Raw genomic sequence first — 20,287 nt, forward strand, 5'->3', positions numbered from 1 at the left:
AAAACTTTGCCTAGGAGAATTGAAAATGAAAAGGAATAATTGTGAAGTGATGAAGAAGATTGATAGAAAGAATGGATTGCAAAGATTTTTAAAACTGCTCTCCGTACCGCAGCCGTAACCCGGTATTAAGACCGAGAACAGGGGAAATTTGCAATCCAGTCGCTGAATCCTTCTCCACAAGTAGCTTAAACTCCACCACTTTATAAATAACCTTTTTGAAATGAATATTTTAATACATGGCTTTTCTTTATGGCTCCAATGCTTGTGCAGCTTACATGAATGGCGATGTGAAACTGAGGACGGGGGAAAGGACAGAGCGGGCAATATAAAACAACCTTCGCCTGCCATTTTTGCAAAGGAATAATTGGGAGCTCAGGCCAGATTCCCGTGGCTGCTGATTCCCACTGGGGAACAGGGCGAGCGTGAGCGTGCATCCTGATACATGCAAACAGGACAAATGTATAGAAATGCACGTGAATTTGCACACGAGTGCAACTCTTAAGGTAGATGTTCCAGGTAGGGTAGACTGGATCTTGTGCTTAGAGTTAAACAGGAGCTGGGCAGTTGATGGTTCACTGAATTAGATACTCTTGCTGTGGTTTTTAGCATCCCAGAATCTGTCTTTGGTTCTGGAACAAAGTTGAGTGTAAGAGCAGGTAGTGTCTGCCCTTATTCCAACTAACACTTGAATTAGAAGCTTTACAGCCATAAGTTTATTCGTGAACCATGGAACTATTCCAGGAGAGACCATGTGCTTCTGGAGATGTAGGTATGGGCACGTGATTGTAACAGACCAGACCCCTTGCTGTTAATGGGCAATGTTGCCATGCTTTTGCCTCAGTTGCCAACCCAACCAGATAAGCTGGGAAAGCTGTGGGGGCATTGCCTCGTCTTAGAAGAATGGCCCTTACGCAAAGCATTGTCTCTAGGTGGGGACGGTCCCAGGTGTGTCCCTGTAAGGCTTTGTGCCAAGGCAAACATCACTGTGCCAGTTACGGGACCAAGTTTACGTGTGGACCTGGGACAAAGCTGCAGGTCTCACCCTGTGAGTGTGTCCTCTGTGCTTCCCTCTCCTGCTATTCTTGCTTAAAGTATTTCTTTCCAATGGGAAAGTCCCAGGGCAGTGCTACTATTTCCCTGTCATTCCCCAGTTTTGGAGGATTTAGCACTGAGAATTCAGGGCAGCTTCAAACGTTAAAAATGAAAAACATCAGAAAACTGTGTCCTGAAATGAGTTTTCTTTTCTTTAGACAATTTGACTGGTATGTTTTATTGGGATCTAGAGCTCTTGCCTTCATTTTCCAAACCTCTTTGATAAAGAGACAGTAACAGGCTAGCACTGTCATTCTCTGTATGTTTACTCAGAAGTAAGGGACTCCAACTGACAACACTAGGTTCATCCTTGGAGGTGGGATTAGGTTAGTCGTATTGCCAAGTAAGTTTTAATCCTTTATTCCTGCTATTGTAGTCAGTGCAAGAGGGTTCTTTCCTGGTTCATCCCACCAGATCCAGTGGCATCCAGAGGAGCATGCTTTGCAGGAGGTCTGGTGTGCTATGGTCATGAAGAGTTGGACATGACTTAATGACTGCACAACAATTGGCCATTTCCAATCTCCCTTCTCCATCTCCAAGGTCTGGTAGAAGTGGGCCAAGGTTTTGCAAAGAGATTTTCTCCTGGGTGAACAGCTCATGGGGTAAAATATTATTTGGAGGTGGAACAAGGCTGCATGTCCCACCTGGTAACACAGATGTAGAAAATTCATGGTGAAATTCAGGTACTTGTGGGGAGGGGGTGATTGATGTGGTGATAAGAGGATTCTGGTCTGAACAGAGAAGTGATCATATGGTACTTCTAACGGTTCCTGGAAACTACTGGTAACATCTGGATCTAATACAATTTTTGTAAAGGACTGCATTACTGTGGGAAATAACTACGCTGATTTCACTTTGGGGTCTGGCACTCGGTTGGTTATATCACCAAGTAAGTTAAGGAATCCTTCCATCACCTGATTTCATTTCTTTTGGTTTCAACATAGGATCTGAGATGTACGAAGTCATGCAATTTGTATCTAAACAGACATTTTCCTCAGATTTTGCAGTAAAACGTCTCTGTTAAAAGTGCTGATCAAGCAAATGCCTGCAGGAAAAGGCATATGCTGTGAGAAAGCTGTGCTAAAGTAGGTACTTATTTGAACAGAAACTTTTAAAGCAACAGCTTCTCAAAGGGATGCTTAAATTTAAGAGGAGAACAAAGGGAAACAAGGAGGAACCAAAAAATGACATTCGTGGTAGCTAGACTTCTCTCTAATTGAAAGCTTCCCAAGTAGCAATGCATTCCATAGTCTCCATAAAGAAACTTGGCAGACCACCTTCTGATCTGAAACAAAAGTCAACATATTCTGATGCACATTTGGTGAATGGGTGCTTCCACAGGACACTCTCAATAAATAAGGTCTAGATTTCTCCCAGACAGAGAAGGTCCGTTTATCATAGATTCATGGAATTGTAGAGTTGAAAGGGACTTGAAGGATCACCTAGTCCAGCTCTCTTAATCTCCTGAGAGTTTGGTTACATTAGTTTCTTGTTCTGCAAATACCCTGCTATCTTTTAAACCAAGAAAGTGAAAGCCCTTGCATTAAACTTGTAGATATAACATCAAAGCTGAGATTGATACCATTTTTCAGCACAAATAGCAACTGTCATGGATTCTCTTAATTGCACTGAAGACTCCTTCTTGGGTAAAAGGCTCCAGCTGAAGCATGCAGTTGACCATCATTGTTTGAATGCTTACTTATTTTTATTTTATTTTTTATCCCACCTTTATTCGTTTTACAAATAATTCAAGGTGGGGAACATCCCTAACATTCCTTCCTCCTCCTATTTTCCCCACAACAACAACCCTGAGAGGGAGTTGGGCTGAGAGAGAGGGACTGGCCCAAGGTCACCCAGCCGGCTTTCCTGCCTAAGGCAGGACTAGAACTCTCAGTCTCCTGGTTTCGAGCCCATTGCCTTAACCACTAGACCAACCTGGCTCTTGAATATGTAGATTTTCTTTACACTTCAACTGATTGTGTTAAATGCCAATATCAAGTAGGGAATGCGGGAATATATGAAGAGAAATGCAGAGAATCTCTTTTCTGGAGTTTTTGTAAAACAATATTTTATAGTGCTGTTCCTCTTCCAGTAGTTACAGAAATGACATTTGGAAAAGGGGTGAGCACAAAAGTCAATCCAGATACTTGCAGATGGAACAAGCCCATCTTGAGACCTTTTCCTGTTATTTAATGATTTTTCTAATCATCAAAACCACAAATCACAAGTGCATTTTTTCTGTTTCCTGCAGAAAGGTTTCCAGTCAGCCATAAATGTAGATGTTCTCTTTTCTTTAACCAGAGAGGTCAGTTTAGTCATGTCTGCAAATTGCATCTTCTTCACGATCCATTCCTCCGTTGTGGGTCGTGTTGAGCCTTTCCATTTCTGAGCATATAACAATCTTGCTGCAGATCCTTCAGATTTCCAGTAGCCAGAGTCCTTGACATTTTAATCCTGAAGTCTAGAGAATTAGCTTTTCAAAAGGAAGTTACAATTGCAGATACACAAACGAAGACATGTTCTTGTCAAGGCAGAAAGCACTGTGTCTTCCGGTGGAGACTATAAAACCATCTTTGGAAGTGGAACTAGGTTGGTCGTAATGCCAAGTAAGTTTTAGTTCTTCATCTCTGCTATTGCAGTTTGTAGTATTTTAGTATTGTACAAATTTGTAGTATTTATAGTATTTATTATATTCTAGAAAATTGCATATTCAATTCTAGACTCAGCATTTCCAGTTGGGGAAAATGACTTTGATCTGAAATGTCCCTCCCAGAAACACACAAACCTTTCAACACTATTAAGCAATCAGTACTGTTGCTCCATGTCTCGGTTCATACAACCCCTTAAATCCTAAGCTGGCAAATAATCAAACGATGGTTCTGTTCCCTAAAATGCTAGATCCCCAACAGAGAGATCTTTGAAGATAGTCAACAATGAAACACCCTTTTTCTAATGGATAGTTGTACCCAGGGTTCCCCCAGCCTTAGGTAACAATCACCATTTTCAGATGTAAGCAGCTACTAAACTTCCAACGTTTTTGGAAGGCCTGAAATGTGACCAATTTGTTCATCCTGCTCTCAGTTCTTTCCTCTGCTTCTCAATGTAATCTAAAATCCCATAATTCTGTCCCTCTGATCGTGGTGACAGCTGTGACTTAGTCGCTGAATGGTTAATACAGCTGAACAAACCTGTCTTGAAATGCAGACATACTCTCTGAAAAATTGCAATACAAAAGAGGTTTATTCGAGCTTGGATATAATTGGGATGGCTCTGGTGACAAGATTCTTGTCTTGTTGCTGTTTTTTGTAATGAGTTGTGCTGTTGTGGGTATCAATCTAGAAAAGATCTTGTTCGGATCTGGAACAACACTCATTGTAAGAGCAGGTAGGAATCTGGAAGGCATTGCATATTCATTAGGGAGAGGCATATGTTTAAATCATCAAAGATGGTACCCCAATGATTTGGCCACTGAGAAGTTCTGGGGTACAGAACGTACTGAGGTTTGCTCCTTCTAGATGAAAGTGTGTTTCCAGTTTTGGCATGAGTTGGGTGCCTCAGTGATCAAGTGGTATTGGGATCAAGAGCTTACACCTTTTATCCAACATATAATTCAGCTTTGGAATTCACTACCATGAGATGCAACAGTCAACCTTACGTCATCTTAATGGCTGTGAATTGCTGAGAAATTTGGAACCTGAAGCTCTCACATTGGGAGCCCACCAAGAAACGTGGTGGACAAAGGTCTTTTTTTTGCCAACCAAGCATTTTTGGGGCATCTCCACTACCTTCCCTTTCAATGTTCCCCTGCTTTGGGCAGTTTTTGGCAAGAAGGGAAGCACTGTGCCTCTAGTTTTGCCTTGGATAAGCTCACCTTTGGAAGTGGAACTAAACTGGATGTGACCCCAAGTAAGCTTCAGCTTTTCCTTCCCTTTATCCTTCTTGTGTCCTGCCCCCTTCCCAATGTTTGGTATTTGGCTTTTCACATGGGTGCATGATAAGTAAGATTCTTGAAACCCTCTAATTATGGGACTGGGAACAGCAAAGTGGGTTAAAAACTCTGAAGTAACAGAGCCCAAAATAAAGCATTTTACAGGGACAGAATTCTACAAGAAGTTTCAGATTTCCAATAGGAACGGTCTGTGATATTTTAGTCCTGAGGGCTGGAGATTTAGGTTTGTAAAATCTAAAAATGGGAGGACATGTTCTTGTCAAGGCAGAAAGCACTGTGTCTCTAACACTGGCTATGAAAAGCCCATCTTTGGAAGTGGGACTAGGCTGTTTGTAGTGCCAAGTAAGTTTTAGCCCTTCATTCCTGGTATTGTGGTCATTCCAAGAGGGTCCTTTCCTTGTTCATCCCCCTCCCCCATTTATACACAGTCTTCGGTGATGATCAAAACTAAAGTATTCTTCCTTCCTTCCTTCCTTCCTTCCTTCCTTCCTTCCTTCCTTCCTTCCTTCCTTCCTTATTTATCTATCAAATTTTATCACCGCCCATCTCCCCCCCCTCAAGTCCTTCTTTCTTTCCCATCTGTGTCCAACATATATTCAATTAGTCCTACTGTTACTAGTCTATTAGTTTCCATGACTAGTTCAGTAACTATGAACCAGTTATTGATTATCTCAGAAAAAAAGAATTTCCTTGATATAAAGAAAATAGAGTCACAAAAATAGATTGATGGATTCAGAGAGATGGTTGATGTTTTTTCTTTCCAAGAGAACTTTAATCTCCTTGGGTGGTGGCTAGAAAAGTGGAATTGCTGCTGGAGACAAAATCCTGGGGCTCCTAGAAAGTATGCAGGGCTATCCACAAGGAGGGAGTTTAAAAAGTCAGTTTGGAAGCCACCACCAAGCCATTGAAGCCCCACCATTTTTTCACCTGCATAGCTTTGGTAGCATGAATGTGGCCAGGAACTGACCCTTCTCGAACCCCCTCCTGTGGGCGGTTTTCTCTGGATGGGGACGGTTTACTGTACGTTTACTCAGAAGTAAACATTGGGGGCATTGCCTCATCCTAGAAGAACGGTCCTTATGCAAAGTACTTTCTCTAGATGGGGACAGTCCCAGGTGTGTCCCTGTAAGACTTTGTGCTAAGGCAAACATCACTGTGCCAGTTACGGGACCAAGTTTACGTTTGGACCTGGGACAAAGCTGCAGGTCTTACCCTGTGAGTGTGTTCTCTGTGCTTCCCTCTCCTGCTATTCATGCCTGAAGTATTTCTTTCCATGGCAAAGTCCCAGGGCAGTGCTACTATTTCTCTGTTATTCCCCGGTTTTGAGGATTTGATGCATAGAATTCAGGGCAGCTTCAAATGTCAAAAACAAGAAAGGTTAGAAAACTGTCTCCTGAAATGTGTTTTCTTCTGTTTAGACAATTTGATTGGTATATTGGAACCTAGAGCTCTTTCCTTCCTTTTCCAAACTTCTTTGATAAAGAGACAGTAACAGGTTAACCCTGTCATTCTCTGTATGTTTACTCAGAAGTAGAGGGCGCTCAGTGCAGTGGGGTTTACTTGCAGATAAAGGGATAGCGGATTGTGGGTGCCATGAAGCCTTCGCTCCTTTAGTGAGGCTGCAATTCAACATACTTACACAGGCTTTTTCTGAACAGATAAATTGGATGGCACAGTATGGAAGAGTCTGGAAATGCTTGAAAGGAGTCTTGAAATTATGGGATGGAAGGGGCATGAGGATTCATACTTCTGAAGAAACTAGAGCCCAAAGGAAAGAATTTTATAGATACAGATCTTGAAATGATCCTTCAGATTTCCAGTAGCTGCAGTCCTCAACATTTAAATGCTAAAATCTAGAGAATTAGCTTTTCAAAAGGAAGTTACAATTGCAGATACACAAACGAAGACATGTTCTTGTCAAGGCAGAAAGCACTGTGTCTTCCGGTGGAGACTATAAAACCATCTTTGGAAGTGGGACTAGGTTGGTCGTAATGCCAAGTAAGTTTAAGTTCTTCATCTCTGCTATTGTAGTCAGTGCAAGAGGGTCCTTCCTTGCTCACCCCCCCCCCGCCATTTATAGGCAGTCTTCAGTGATTAATAAAACTAAAGCCTGCCTGCCTTCCCCTTCTATTTCCAACATATATTCACTTACTCCTACTGTTACTAGTCTATGAATTTTCATAACCAGTTCACTAACTATGAACTAGTTAGTGGTCACCACAGAAAAATCCAGTTTCCTTGGTACAAAGAAAATGACCCCACAAAAATAGATTGATGGATTTGGAGAGATGCTTGATGTTTTTTGTTTCCAAAAAAACAGCTCTTTAGGAGGGGGTTAGAAACGCCAAGATGGAAGACACAGCCAGTTTAGAAGGAGATATTTAGAAGAACTAGGCTAGAAGTGAGACCTGGTGAGTAGGAGGGAAAATATGGATTGGGAAGGTGAAAATATTGGGGAGGGGGAGAAGATAGTTATTGTCAGGATGAATCACTGATGGGTTGATTGGGTTTTGACTAGATGGAGAATAATTGAAATCAGTAGCAAGGTCTGCCTGGACCGAATGGGTTTTTGTAAGGGACTGTGACATGGTGGACAATGACAATTACAAATTCATTTGGGGACCTGGCATGAGGCTCATTATTATGCCCAGTAAGTTGGTCCGCTTATCAATTTATGTATTTGCTGTATGACTTCTGTCTGCTTGTGTGTTGGAGACCCTTTGTCTTTTCCTAGATGGTTTGGCAAAATGAAGAAAATATCTTGGGTTCCTCAAGACATATTACAAGGGGAGACGGGAAATGCAAATACGGTACTACTTGAGCTTTCTGCAAAGAGGGGCTTCTGGAAGTGTTAAGAATTCCCATCTAAATTTCAGATTTCCAAATGGGGCAGTGGTAAGCAAGAGTTTGATCCTCAGGGCTGGAGATTTAGCTTTTTGAAGAAATTTAGCTGTGTTCCTACAAATGGGAGGACATGTTCTTGTCAAGGCAGAAATCACTGTGTCTACCAGTAGCAACTATAAGGTCGTCTTTGGAAGTGGGACTAGGCTGGTCGTAATGCCAAGTAAGATTTATCTCTTTATTCCTGGTATGGTGGTCACTGCAAGAGGGTCCTTTCCTTGTTCTTCCCACCCCCTCCCCATTTATAAGCGGTTTCCAGTGATTATCAAAACTACTTCCTTCCTTCCTTCCTTCCTTCCTTCCTTCCTTCCTTCCTTCCTTCCTTCCTTCCTTCCTTCCTTCCTTCCTTCCTTCCTTTTCAACATATATTCAATTACTCCTACTGTTACTAGCCTTTGACTTTCCATAACTAGTCCAGTAAGTATAGGTTTTTAGAAAGGATTGTCATGCTGTGTAAATAATTTCAAATTCACTTGGGGGTCTGGTACAAGACTGAACGTAGTACCCAGTAAGTAATTTTATGAATGCACTGGTGGGATGTTTTCTCCTCTCTAAGCAAGGATTGACGGAGTTGTTCTCATTATGCAGATACATCAGTGGAGTGAGGATCATTCCCCACTTCCTAAAGCAGGGAATTCCCATGCCCTAAAGAGGGAAATAAGGGACGCAGTTCAGTTTTTAATTCAGCCTCCCTCAACATGATATGCACCAGGTGAAATGTAAGCAATATCTTTCAGAAGTAGCTATGGGTCCAGATTGACCCTCCTTTACCTGATGTGGCCATATCTATTTTGATGACCAATCCCAGAATTTGTCATCAGCATGGGGGTGGATTAGAACTTCTGGGTCTTGCAGTCCCCAAAGAACTGGAAACACACTGGACAAAAGAGGTTTACGAAAAGATCTGTTTCACTGTGATAAACTATGGTGGAAATAGGAAAGTTGTCTTTGGGAGTGGAACAAGATTAAGAGTTCTTGCAGGTAAGTCTTTCAAAGTGTGTGCATTATTCTGGTTCCCTTATACAGAACACATCTTTCACTGAAATAATTAAATTTAATTAAATTTAATTTAAAAAGATAAAATCAGTGATTGTATTGGAACAAACTTTGCCAGTGCTCTGGGGATAGAGGCATTTTCTCATGGTTCCTAAACTTCAAAGTTCGTATATGGAATCAGCTCCCCCACAAAAGCAAAGGGAAAAAAAGGAAGCCTCTATCTTCCCCAGGTTGGGTGGAAAGTATTGCACTTTTTTCCCACACATCTGCAGGACACCAATCTAGGACAATAAGGTAGTACTATTTTGTTGTGAAGGAGTTTTCTCTTGTTTGTCTAATAAAAATAGAAGGATGGTATTTCAAAAAAGAACTAGGCTAGAAGTGAGACCTGGTGAGTAGGAGGGAAAAGATTGATTGGGAAAGTGAAAATATTGGGGCGGGTGAGAAGATAGTTATTGTCAGGATGAATCATTGATGGGTTGATTCATGATAACATTCCTCCTTGTGAGGAAGAAGGCACAGAAACAGAAATCAAGAAATCCATACATTCTCCCTCCCTCCCTTCCGGTACTGCTTCACCATGGTCATCCCCTCTGTGCAAACAAGTTCACAATCCTTGATTTTTTGCTAGTTCTCAAATATTGAGGATAGAGCTAAGAGGAACACATTTGCTCTTGATGTGCAGCAGTCAGTCTAAAGTCACCTTACTGGCTGTGAATTGCTGAAAGTTGAGATTGAAGCCCTCAGATCCAGGCCCCACCAAGTTGTTGAGAACTACAGAAAAGGTCCTTTTCTGCCAAGCCAAGCATTTTTGTGGGCATCTCCACTACCTTCCCTTTCCATGTTCTCCTGCTTTGGGCAGTTTTTGTCAAGAAGGGAAGCACTGTGCATCTGGTGGTAGCCTGACCAAGCTCACCTTTGGAAGTGGAACTAAACTGGATGTGATGCCGAGTAAGCTTCAACTTTTCACTCCCTTTATCCTTCTCATGTCCTGCCTCTCTCACATTTACCCCTTCCCAATATTTGGTCTCTGACTTTCCCATATGGGTGCTTTCAATAAGTAAGACTCTGGAATCTCTCTGAATTATGGGGCTGGGAATGGCAGAGTGGGTTAAAGCCTCTGAAGAACCAGTGAGGGGACTTTTGCAGAAGTTCAGTGTAGTGGGAAAATTGGCAAATTGGTATTTTTTTTTCCCTACCAATTTCAATAATCCAGATCAAGTGCGTGCAAATCTCCTCCTTCGCATATATTTTTGTTAAGGCAAGAGACACTGTGAGTCTACAGGTAGCTACAGAAATGTCCTGTTTGGAAAAGGCACCAGAGTGATGGTCACCCCACGTAAGTTCCAGTTCATTGTCTCTTCACTATGTGAGAATCATTTAAAGAGAGAGAGAGAGAGAGAGAGAAATAAGGGAGGATCTCATCAACATCCCTGAAAGACTTGCTGAAGAAGGATCCATTTCTGGTCCGTGTGCCAGCTCAACACTTCGTATCTTTAGCCTTCAATCCATTCCAGCCACTTTCCATGTTAGTGTTCGAATTCAGGAACAAAAGGGGTGAAAAATCTGCATTTGAAATGTCTCATACTGCAAAAATGTTTGTAAGGAAATACCTTTATTGCCCACATAGTTGATAATATCTGAGAAGAACCTTCAATGTTTGAGGAATAAGTACGATCCAAGGTGCCCGCATTCCCTGAGCAGTTAGGTGCTTCCAAGCATGTCTGTGTGGAGAGATTTTCTCAGGGTTGATCAGGAGACTTAGTGCCATCATGCATAACGGTTACAGGGTCGTATTGGGATCTGAAATGAAGCTCAGAGTAAGAGCAGGTTGTTGGATTTCCATTTGGCTACATTGGGCTGGGTCTGCCTTGCACAATATTTAGAGCACTGTTTAATCTGATATGGAAGGAGGGATCTGGAGCACGCCAGGATATGTATTGCCTCGAGAGGCTTGAGGACTCTCTCAGAGCCCTTTGAATTGTGAAGACAAGATACGAAAATACTTGAGAAGTTATCATAGGGAGAAATTTAGCTGTACTCAGTTTAGTCCCATTTAGTTTTAGACTTCGCCTTTCTAACTCTTTGGGGTGTCCTCCCCATACCCAGCATTGACCATCGTGGTCAGTGTGGTCTTTCTACTAAAAGTAATCCAAATGCCCCTGATCTAAAGTGTCTCACATATCTGGCTGACTTTTTGGGGTTGGGATTCCTCCAGAAAGATGAGCTCTTGCATGAATTTTTGCTAGAGGGGCAACTTGTTGCAGGATTGCAGATGTCTGTGGAATCTCCTCCTCTTCCTCTGTTGAAGGAAATCAGGAACCAAAAGCTTCAGATGTGTACTGAGAGGGCTTAATCCCACCAAAATCTCAGGAAATGATCTGAGTGGAATTTTGTGTTCTGGGATGCCTTTGGGACGGGACCAGGTCTATCATTATCCTAAATCTCCCCTGATTTATTCCCTGGGCAAAATTTTTGAAATGAAGCTGTTATCATCAGGCAGGAACAAAGCAGTGAAAACGTTGTCTGCCAAGGTAGAGATATTGCAGAGGTCTGAGTCAATGTGCAAATTATGGAGGAGGAAGCAGTAAACTCATTTTTGGGACAGGAACCAAACTCCTTGTTATACCAAGTAAGTGATATTGTAGTGATTCATTTTTAAGAGAGATTTGAGCTTCCCTTCCTTCCTTCCTTCCTTCCTTCCTTCCTTCCTTCCTTCCTTCCTTCCTTCCTTCCTTCCTTCTCTGAGACAGATTAAGGGCTTGATTAAAGTGGGTCAACACTGAGATCTATATTACAATTACTTATTGCCCTATGGTAGAAGGAGTCTGATAGCCCCTTTTACAACTAACTTTAAATTTAACATTTAAAAAGTCTTTATGAGTCACTTTAGATATCTTTAAAATTAAGATTAAAATTTTATCAAATGGCATTAGCTTTCGTGGAATAAAAGGCCATCTTTCTACAATTTTTGCAACTGACCTTCCCATTCTTGTGTTCTAAGGGGAATTCATTTAGAATTGATTTCTCTGACTGCTGAATGTTAAGAGGCAAAGGGGATAATAGAGTTTTTCTTTTCTCTCTTACTGAACGTGATAGCTGTGCTGCCTTAAGATGATGGGTTTTTTAGAAAGGATTGTAATGCTGTGTGAATAATGCTTTCAAATTCACTTGGGGGTCTGGTACAAGACTGAACATAGTACCAAGTAAGTAATTTTATGAACGCACTGGTGGGATGTTTTGTCCTCTCTAAGCAAGGATTGACAGAGTTGTTCTCATTATGCAGATACATCAGTGGAGTGAGGATCATTCCCCACTTCCTAAAGCAGGGAATTCCCATGTCCTAAAGAGGGAAATAAGGGACACAGTTCAGCTCTTAATTCAGCCTCCCTCAACATGATGTGAAGCAGGGGAAGTCAAACCAATATCCTTAAGAGGTAGAAGTTCTTGAGGGGACAGTGAATTCTGGGGAATGAGCACTTTGAGAGAAGCTGCAAAGTCACCTTCAAGAGAGGGACAACCCAGGCAGGGATTCTGGATACATGATGGGATATTTTTGTCAAATCTGTGATATGGCAAAACTCTGAACTCAACTTTGAGATTAGTTGGCATGAAACAAATATGAATATTTGATAATCCTGCAAAGGCAACAATTGATAATCATTTTTGATTTCTGGAAACAAATTAATTAGAAGAGATTCCTTTGACTTCAACCCCATCCCCAATCCTTTCAACACAAGGAGCTTGTAGCTAGGCGTCCAGATTGACCCTCCTTTACCTGATGTGGCCATATCTGTTTTGATGACCAATCCCAGAATAAGTCATCAGCATGGGCATGGACTGGAACTTCTGGGACTTGCAGTCCCCAAACAACTGGAAACACACTGGACAAAAGAGATTAATGAAAAGATTTGTTTCACTGTGATGAACTAAGGTGGAAGTTGGAAAGTTGTCTTTGGGAGTGGAACAAGATTAGGAGTTTTTGCAAGTAAGTCAAAGTGTAAGGCTGTATGTATTGCATGTATGTGACAAAGGTTATACAGTAGTTTCATGACTGGATCCAATGAAAGGTTGACTGTAAGGCCACATAAGCTTGAAGATGTGACATCCCCCCTCCTCGTCCTTCTTTCCAGTAAATACTGGATAAAGCACATTGAACAAATTGCCAGATATGAAGGATAGTGGAAGAGGGGCTATGTCCCATGGCCCTTTGGCATCTTAAAGAGTTATGGTAGCTTTCCACAAGCCTGTGTTCCAGATACGTTGGGTTGGAATTCCCCTCATTCTTAACCAGGCCAGCAAGGATGGGAGTTGAGGTCCAAGACATCTGGAGAACCATCCTTGGGGAATTCTGGCAAGGGCCAGATGGAGAGAATAACAATCCATAATTCAGTAGGAAAGCCTTAGCTTTTTGTGTAGAAGGTCTCACATTTGTTCTTGAGATGAATTAGGGGAGTTGTTGTCCAACATCCGGGAGGACCCACATTGGGAAAAGGTAGATTAAGAGTTCTACGCTACTGTGGCCAATGATCTGATTCTGTCTAAAAGCATTTAGCTCCCTAACCTGGTAAATCTGAAATTTTCTACAGATCATCATGTGTCTATCAATGTCATAACAATGGAAAAAAAAAAACAATGGGGAAACCAAGTATTTGAAGAGATTATGTTGACTTCATCCCTACTGCCAATCCTTTCAATTGAAGGAGCTCAGGGTGATGGGTCCATATTAGCCTTCCTCAACTTTATTTGTCCCCAGTTGACTGGATTTTGACTGGAGGAATAGTCAAATAGCTGCCTCTGCCAGTAGCAGGGTCTGTTTCGTGTCAATAGGTTTGTGTAAGGGACTGTAACTCTGTGGTTGATGGCAGTTACAAAATCACTTGGGGATCGGGCACAAGGCTGACTGTTGTGCCAAGTAAGTTTTTCTGCTCCTCTTGAACTTTCCTGCATTTGCTCTCTTCTGAGATCAGCCCCTTTTCTCTCTGGGTTAGAGGTCTTTCTGGTGTGCCACAGTTAGCAAGAAGGAGAAAAAATCTTGGATTTCCCAAAGATCATATCGCAAAACCCAGGGGAGGAAAAAAAGATGCAAATGATTTTCAAATCTAGCTTCCCCCAAAGAGGCACCTTCCAAATATGTTTGGATTGCTGGGCTTCTTATCTTCAGACTCTTTTAAAGCTGTGGTTTGTTGAACCATGTTTTGTTGAATTCATCATGGTTGCATTTGCACAAAACAGTAAGCCATAAATGTTGGTTTAAAGGATTCATATTATGCGAAGTGAATGCTAACATTCAGTGAAAACTCTAAATTTGTGGGCTTTTTTTTGAAGGGCCACATTGCTGTGAGCAAAGCTATAGTTTTCTCATTGGATCTGGTACAAGGTTGATTGTAAGGCCAAGTAAGTACAGTTGCAACCTGAGTGTGTAACAGAGAGAAATGTCCTGGCTTCTAAAAGAGCAGTTTTCTGGAATCCCAAAAACTAAGATGTTAATTAGGGCAGTTTTCCCAAGCTGGAAGTTTCCTCTGGATTTTTGCATACTAGATCAGGGACTTCACATTACTCCATGGTGCTTTATTAAGTGCTTAATTTATGTTCATTTAAGAATGCGCAAATTGGAGAGAAGCAAAAAGCTGTGTTTCTCCTTCCATTTGTTGTAAAGCCTATTCATACTGTGTAATCAAGGTGGCTATGGGAAAGTGGCATTTGGGCAAGGCACCCGGTTAACCATAATGCCAGGTATGTCAGACAACCTCAGTAGGTGGGCTGCTCATGGGTGTTACACAAGAGTCGAGGGTCAACTTCACTGCTTTGAACTGGAGGATTTTTTTTCCCCATTCCTTTTCGGAGTGAATGTAACTTTGCTTTATACTTACTACATGGTTTTAGAAATTTAGAAATTTACATAGCTGATGTTTTCTTACCTCACTGAAAATGTTTTTAAAAATCAGTATGAATTGATAACGTTCCTTCTTTGTGAGGAAGAAAGCATAGAAACAGAAATCAGGAAATCCATACATTCTCCCTCCCTCCCTGTATTGCTTCACCGTTTTCATTCCCCATGTGAAGGAATTCATCTTTTGTGTACAGTTCCAAGCTGTTTATGACTGCTTCTGAGCATTCTTTATAGAGATAGGGGTTTTGAGGGCAAGAGAGGTAAGGAGAAGGTCCCTGGGTATCTAAGTCTTAACCATGAGGGAGACACAGAAGGACCTGAGGCTGAGAACTTCATTGTAACAATGGGATATAAATCTGAGGCCCAAAATGTGCTCAGATTTCATTTCAGGTGGGAAGCAAGACAACTGAATGTGTCTTTCAGCTTAGTGGTGTGAACTGCAGAAAAGGTCTTTCTCTGCCAAGCCAAGCATTTTTGTGGGCATCTCCACTACCTTCCCTTTCCATGTTCTCCTGCTTCGAGCAGTTTTTGTCAAGAAGAGAAGCACTGTGCATCTGATGGTGGTGTGTATAAGCTCACCTTTGGAAGTGGAACTGAACTGGATGTGGCCCCAAGTAAGCTTCAACTTTTCATTCCCTTTATCCTTCTCATGTCCTGCCTGTCTCACATTTACCCCTTCCCAATATTTGGTATCTGACTTTCCCGCATGGGTGCTTACAATAAGTAAGATTCTGGAATCTCTCTGAATTATGGGGCTGGAAATGGCAGAGTGGGTTAAAACCTCTGAAGAACCAGAGCCCAGAGAAAAATATTCCACAGGGACAGAAGTCCAAATGATGTTTCAGATTTCTAATAGCAGCTGTCCCTGATATTTTAATCCTGAGGGCTGGAGATTTAGCTTTGCAAAAAAATTTAGGAGCGTTCCTATCAATGGGAGGACATGTTTTTGTCAAGGCAGAAATCACTGTGTCTACCGGTGGCTACAATAAGCCCATCTTTGGAAGTGGTACTAGGCTGAATGTAATGCCAGGTAAGTTTTAGCCCTTTATTCCTGGTATTTGTTGTGAAGGATTCTTCTATTGTGTGTCTAATAACAATAGAAAGACAGTATTTAGAAGAAGAACTAGGCTAGAAGTGAGACCTGGTGAGTAGGAGGGGATATATGGAATGGGAATGTCAAAATATTGGGGAAGGGGAGAAGATATTTATTATCAGAATGAATCCATGATGGGTTGATTGGGTTTTGACCAGATGGAGAGTAATTGAAGTCAGTAGCAAGGTCTGCCTTTAATTAATTAGTTTTTGTAAAGGACTGTAACGTTGTGGACAATAACATCAATAAGATCACTTGGGGATCCGGCACGAGGCTGATCATTATGCCAGGTATGTTGGTCCACTCATATTTCACAGTAATGTCTTTGCTCTGTGGCTTCTGCCTGCTTGTGTGTTGGAGAAATTTTGTCTTTCCCTAGATGGTTTGGAAAAAGGAAGAAAATATCTTGTCTTCCTCAAGACATAGTACAAAGGGAGAATGGGAAATGCAAATAAGAGACTAACCATGGTTTGTTGCATTACTCACTATTGGTTTTGCAGAAGTGCTAAGCCATAAGATATGATTTAATTGTACTTTGGAAACCTTACATTACAGTATCCCTGGATATTGTAATATTATGCGCTTTTCTCAAGAGGCTCTTTGTGTTTGTGTGTGTCTGTGTGTGTGTGTCCAAGGTTATAATTTCATGATTGGATCCAATAGAAGGTTGACTGTAAGGCCAAATAACCTTGAAGACCTGACATCCCCTTCTCCCCCTTCTCCTTTCCAGTAAATACCAGATAAAGTACATTGAATAAATTGCCAGATATGAAGGAGAGTGGAAGAGGGGTTATCTTACCTAGATTTTGGCACCTTCAAGAATTATGGTAGCTTTCTACAAGCCTGTGTTCCAGCTACTTTAGGTTGCAATTTCCATTAATCTTAAAGAATTAAGGTAGCTTTCTACAAGCCTGTGTTCCAGATATGTAGGGTGGAATTCCCATCATTCTTAACCATGCCAGCAAGGATGGGAGTTTAGGTCCAAGACATCTGGAGAACCATCCTTGGGGAATTGTGGCAAGGGCCCAAGGGAGAGAATAAAAAACCATAATTCAGTAGGAGAGCCATAGCTTTTTATATAGACGGTCTCACATTTGACGTTGAAATGAATTATTGAAGTTGTCGTCCAACATCCAGGAGGGCCCACATTGGGAAAAAATGGATTAAGAGTTTTAAGCTAGACTGGCCAATGATCGGATTCTGTCTAAAAGCATTTAGCTCCCTAACCTGGTAAATCTGAAATTTTCTACAGATCTTCATGTGCCCATCAATGTCATACCAAGGATAGAACACGGGGGGAAACCAAGTAGTTTTCCAAAAGGAAGTTACAATTGCAGATACAACTAGGAGGACATGTTCTTGTCAAGGCAGAAAGCACTGTGTCTTCCTCTGGCATCTCTAAGCCCATCTTTGGAAGTGGGACTAGGCTGGTCGTAATGCCAAGTAAGTTTTAGTTCTTCTTCTCTGCTATTGTTCTCAGCACTAGAAGTGCTTTCCTTCTTCATCCCACCCACCCACAACAAAAAATATTATAAATTGTAGTGGCCTCTGGAGGAACATGCTTTGCAGAAAATTCCATATTCAATTCTGGTCTCACTATTTCCAGTAGAGGAAAAATGACTTTGATTTGAAATGCCCCCCCACACACACATTTCCTCCCTATTAAGCAATCAGTACTGTTGATCCATGTTTGGGTTCAAATATAATTCTATTTGTTGAAAGGTCATTGAGCAAATTTTCCTAATCTACAATTGACCTGCGTTATTTCATTTCATACCCGTATTTTCAAGATTTAATGGCTATGATGTTCGGGGATAGACTTCCCAGGACTTCTAAAATTAAACCTTCCATTACCCGGACTCTCACCGTGACTTCTCATCAAAGTTGGCTTAGATGATGAGTTCATGTAAAGACCCACTTCACTGTGATCAATGATGGCACATTCAGAGTTCTATTTGGAACTGGCACAGGGCTGAAGGTTAATCCATGTAAGTTTCCAAGGAGGTCTTCAAAAGAAAAGCTTTCAGTAATTCTAATATCAACTGGTAGTACATTTGTGAGAGAGATCTCTTGTGTACAGTTCCAGGCTGTTCATGACTGCTTCTGAGCATTCCTGACAGAGATGGGGTTTTGAGGGCAAGAGAAGTAAGAGGAAGTCCCTGGGTATCTGTCAACTATGAGGGAGACAACAGGAGGACCTGAGGGCTGAGAACTTCATGGTTATAATGGGATGTGAATGTGAGCCCTTTAATGTGTTTAGATTTCATTTCAGGTGGGAAGCAGGACAAGCAAATGTGTCTTTCCCTTGAGAAGGGAAAGACCACATCTCTAGGGCTATCAGATTGGGGCTGAAAACATCTGAATGATCATTTGATGGTGAGAAAGTGTGCAGCAATCTTGTGCCTTCCTGGATTTTTGCATACTAGATCAGAGACTCCAGATTGCTCCTTGGAGCTTCATTAAGTGCTTAATTATTGTGTATTTAAGAAGGCACAAAATCAAGGGAAGCAAAAAGCTGCGTTTCTCCTTCTATTTTTTGTAAAGGCTTTTCATACTGTGTAATCAAGATGGCTCTTGGAAAGTGATATTTGGGCAAGGCACCCGGTTAGCCATAATGCCAGGTATGTCAGACAACCTCAGTAGACGGGCTGCTCATGGGTGTTACACAAGAGTAGTGGGTCAACTTCACTGCTTTGAAATGGAGGAAATATTATTTTCCCATTCCTTTTTGGAGTGAATGTAACTTTGCTTTATACTTTCTACATGGTTTTAGAAATTTACATAGCTGATGTTTCCTCCCCTCCCTCTAAAGTTTTTAAAAATCAGTATTACTTACAAGAGATAACGTTCCTTCTTTGGGAGTAGGAAGGCACAGAAACAGAAATCAAGAAATCCATGCATTCCCCCTCCCTCCCTTTCTCTACTGCTTAACTATGGTCATTCCCTCTGTGTGCAAGAAGTTCACAATCCTTGATTTCTTGATGGTACTAAAATAATGAGGATAGAGCTAAGAGGAACACGTCAGCTCTTGATGTGCATCAGTTAGTCTAAGGTCATCTTAATGGCTGTGAATTGCTGAGAAATTTGGAATTGAAGCCCTCAGATCCAGAGCCCACCAAGAAGCTTAGTTGATGTGAACAGGAGAAAAGCCAAGCATTTTTGAGGGCATCCCCACTACCTTTCCTTTCAATGTTCCCCTGCTTTGGGCAGTTTTTGTCAAGAAGGGAAGCACTGTGCCTCTAGTTTTGCCTTGGATAAGCTCACCTTTGGAAGTGGAACTAAACTGGATGTGACCCCAAGTAAGCTTCAGCTTTTCCTTCCCTTTATCCTTCTTGTGTCCTGCCCCCTTCCCAATATTTGGTCATTGGCTTTTCCACATGGGCGCACAATAAGTAAGATTCTTGAACCCCTCTAATTCAGGGAATGGAAATGGAGGAGTGGGTCAAACCTCTGAAGAATCTGAAGCTGAAAGAAAGGTACTTTCCAGGGACAGAATTCCACAAGAAGTTTCAGATTTCCAATAGCAACTGTCCATTATATTTTAGTCCTGAGGGCTGGAGATTTAGGTTTGCAAAACCTAAAAATGGGAGGACATGTTCTTGTCAAGGCAGAAAGCACTGTGTCTCTAACACTGGCTATGAAAAGCCCATCTTTGGAAGTGGGACTAGGCTGGTCGTAGTGCCAAGTGAGTTTTAGCCCTTCATTCCTGGTATTGTGGTCATTCCAAGAGGGTCCTTTCCTTGTTCATCCCCCCTCCACCATTTACACAATCTTCAGTGATGATCAAAACTAACAAATTCCTTCCTTCCTTCCTTATCTATCAAATTTTATCACCGCCCATCTCCCCCCCAAGTCCTTCTTTCTTTCCCATCTGTGTCCAACATATATTCAATTAGTCCTACAGTTACTAGTCTATTCGTTTCCATGACTAGTTCAGTAACTATGAACCAGTTATTGATTATCTCAGAAAAAAAGAATTTCCTTGATATAAAGAAAGTAAACTCACAAAAATAGATTGATGGATTCAGAGAGATGGTTGATGTCTTTTCTTTCCAAGAAAACTTTAATCTCCTTGGGTAGTGGTTGGAAAAAATTAATTATTGCTGGAGACAAAATCCTGGGGCTCCCAGAAAGTATGCAGGGCTATCCACAAGGAGGGAGTTTAAAAAGTCAGTTTGGAAGCCACCACAAAGCCATTGAAGCCCCACCATTTCTTCACCTGCATAGCTTTGGTAGCATGAATGTGGCCAGGAACTGACCCTTCTCGAACCCCCTCCTGTGGGCAGCCCTGAAATTGGGCAATGTTGCCATGTTTTCACCACAGTTGCCAACCCAACCAGATAAGCTGGGAAAGCATTGGGGG

General features: G+C 41.6%; 1 gene segment (V, D, J or C); it reads left to right on the forward strand.

Moving 5' to 3' along the window:
* Positions 1-20,287, forward strand: part of LOC134497077 (T-cell receptor alpha chain constant-like) — a 58,371-nt gene that overhangs the window by 4,640 nt on the left and 33,444 nt on the right. The window contains 1 exon segment of the C gene segment in view: positions 19,135-19,223. Within this exon segment, the coding sequence occupies positions 19,135-19,223 (89 nt within the window).

Source organism: Candoia aspera, chromosome 4, assembly GCF_035149785.1.
Source record: "Candoia aspera isolate rCanAsp1 chromosome 4, rCanAsp1.hap2, whole genome shotgun sequence".
Classification (NCBI taxonomy): domain Eukaryota; kingdom Metazoa; phylum Chordata; class Lepidosauria; order Squamata; family Boidae; genus Candoia; species Candoia aspera.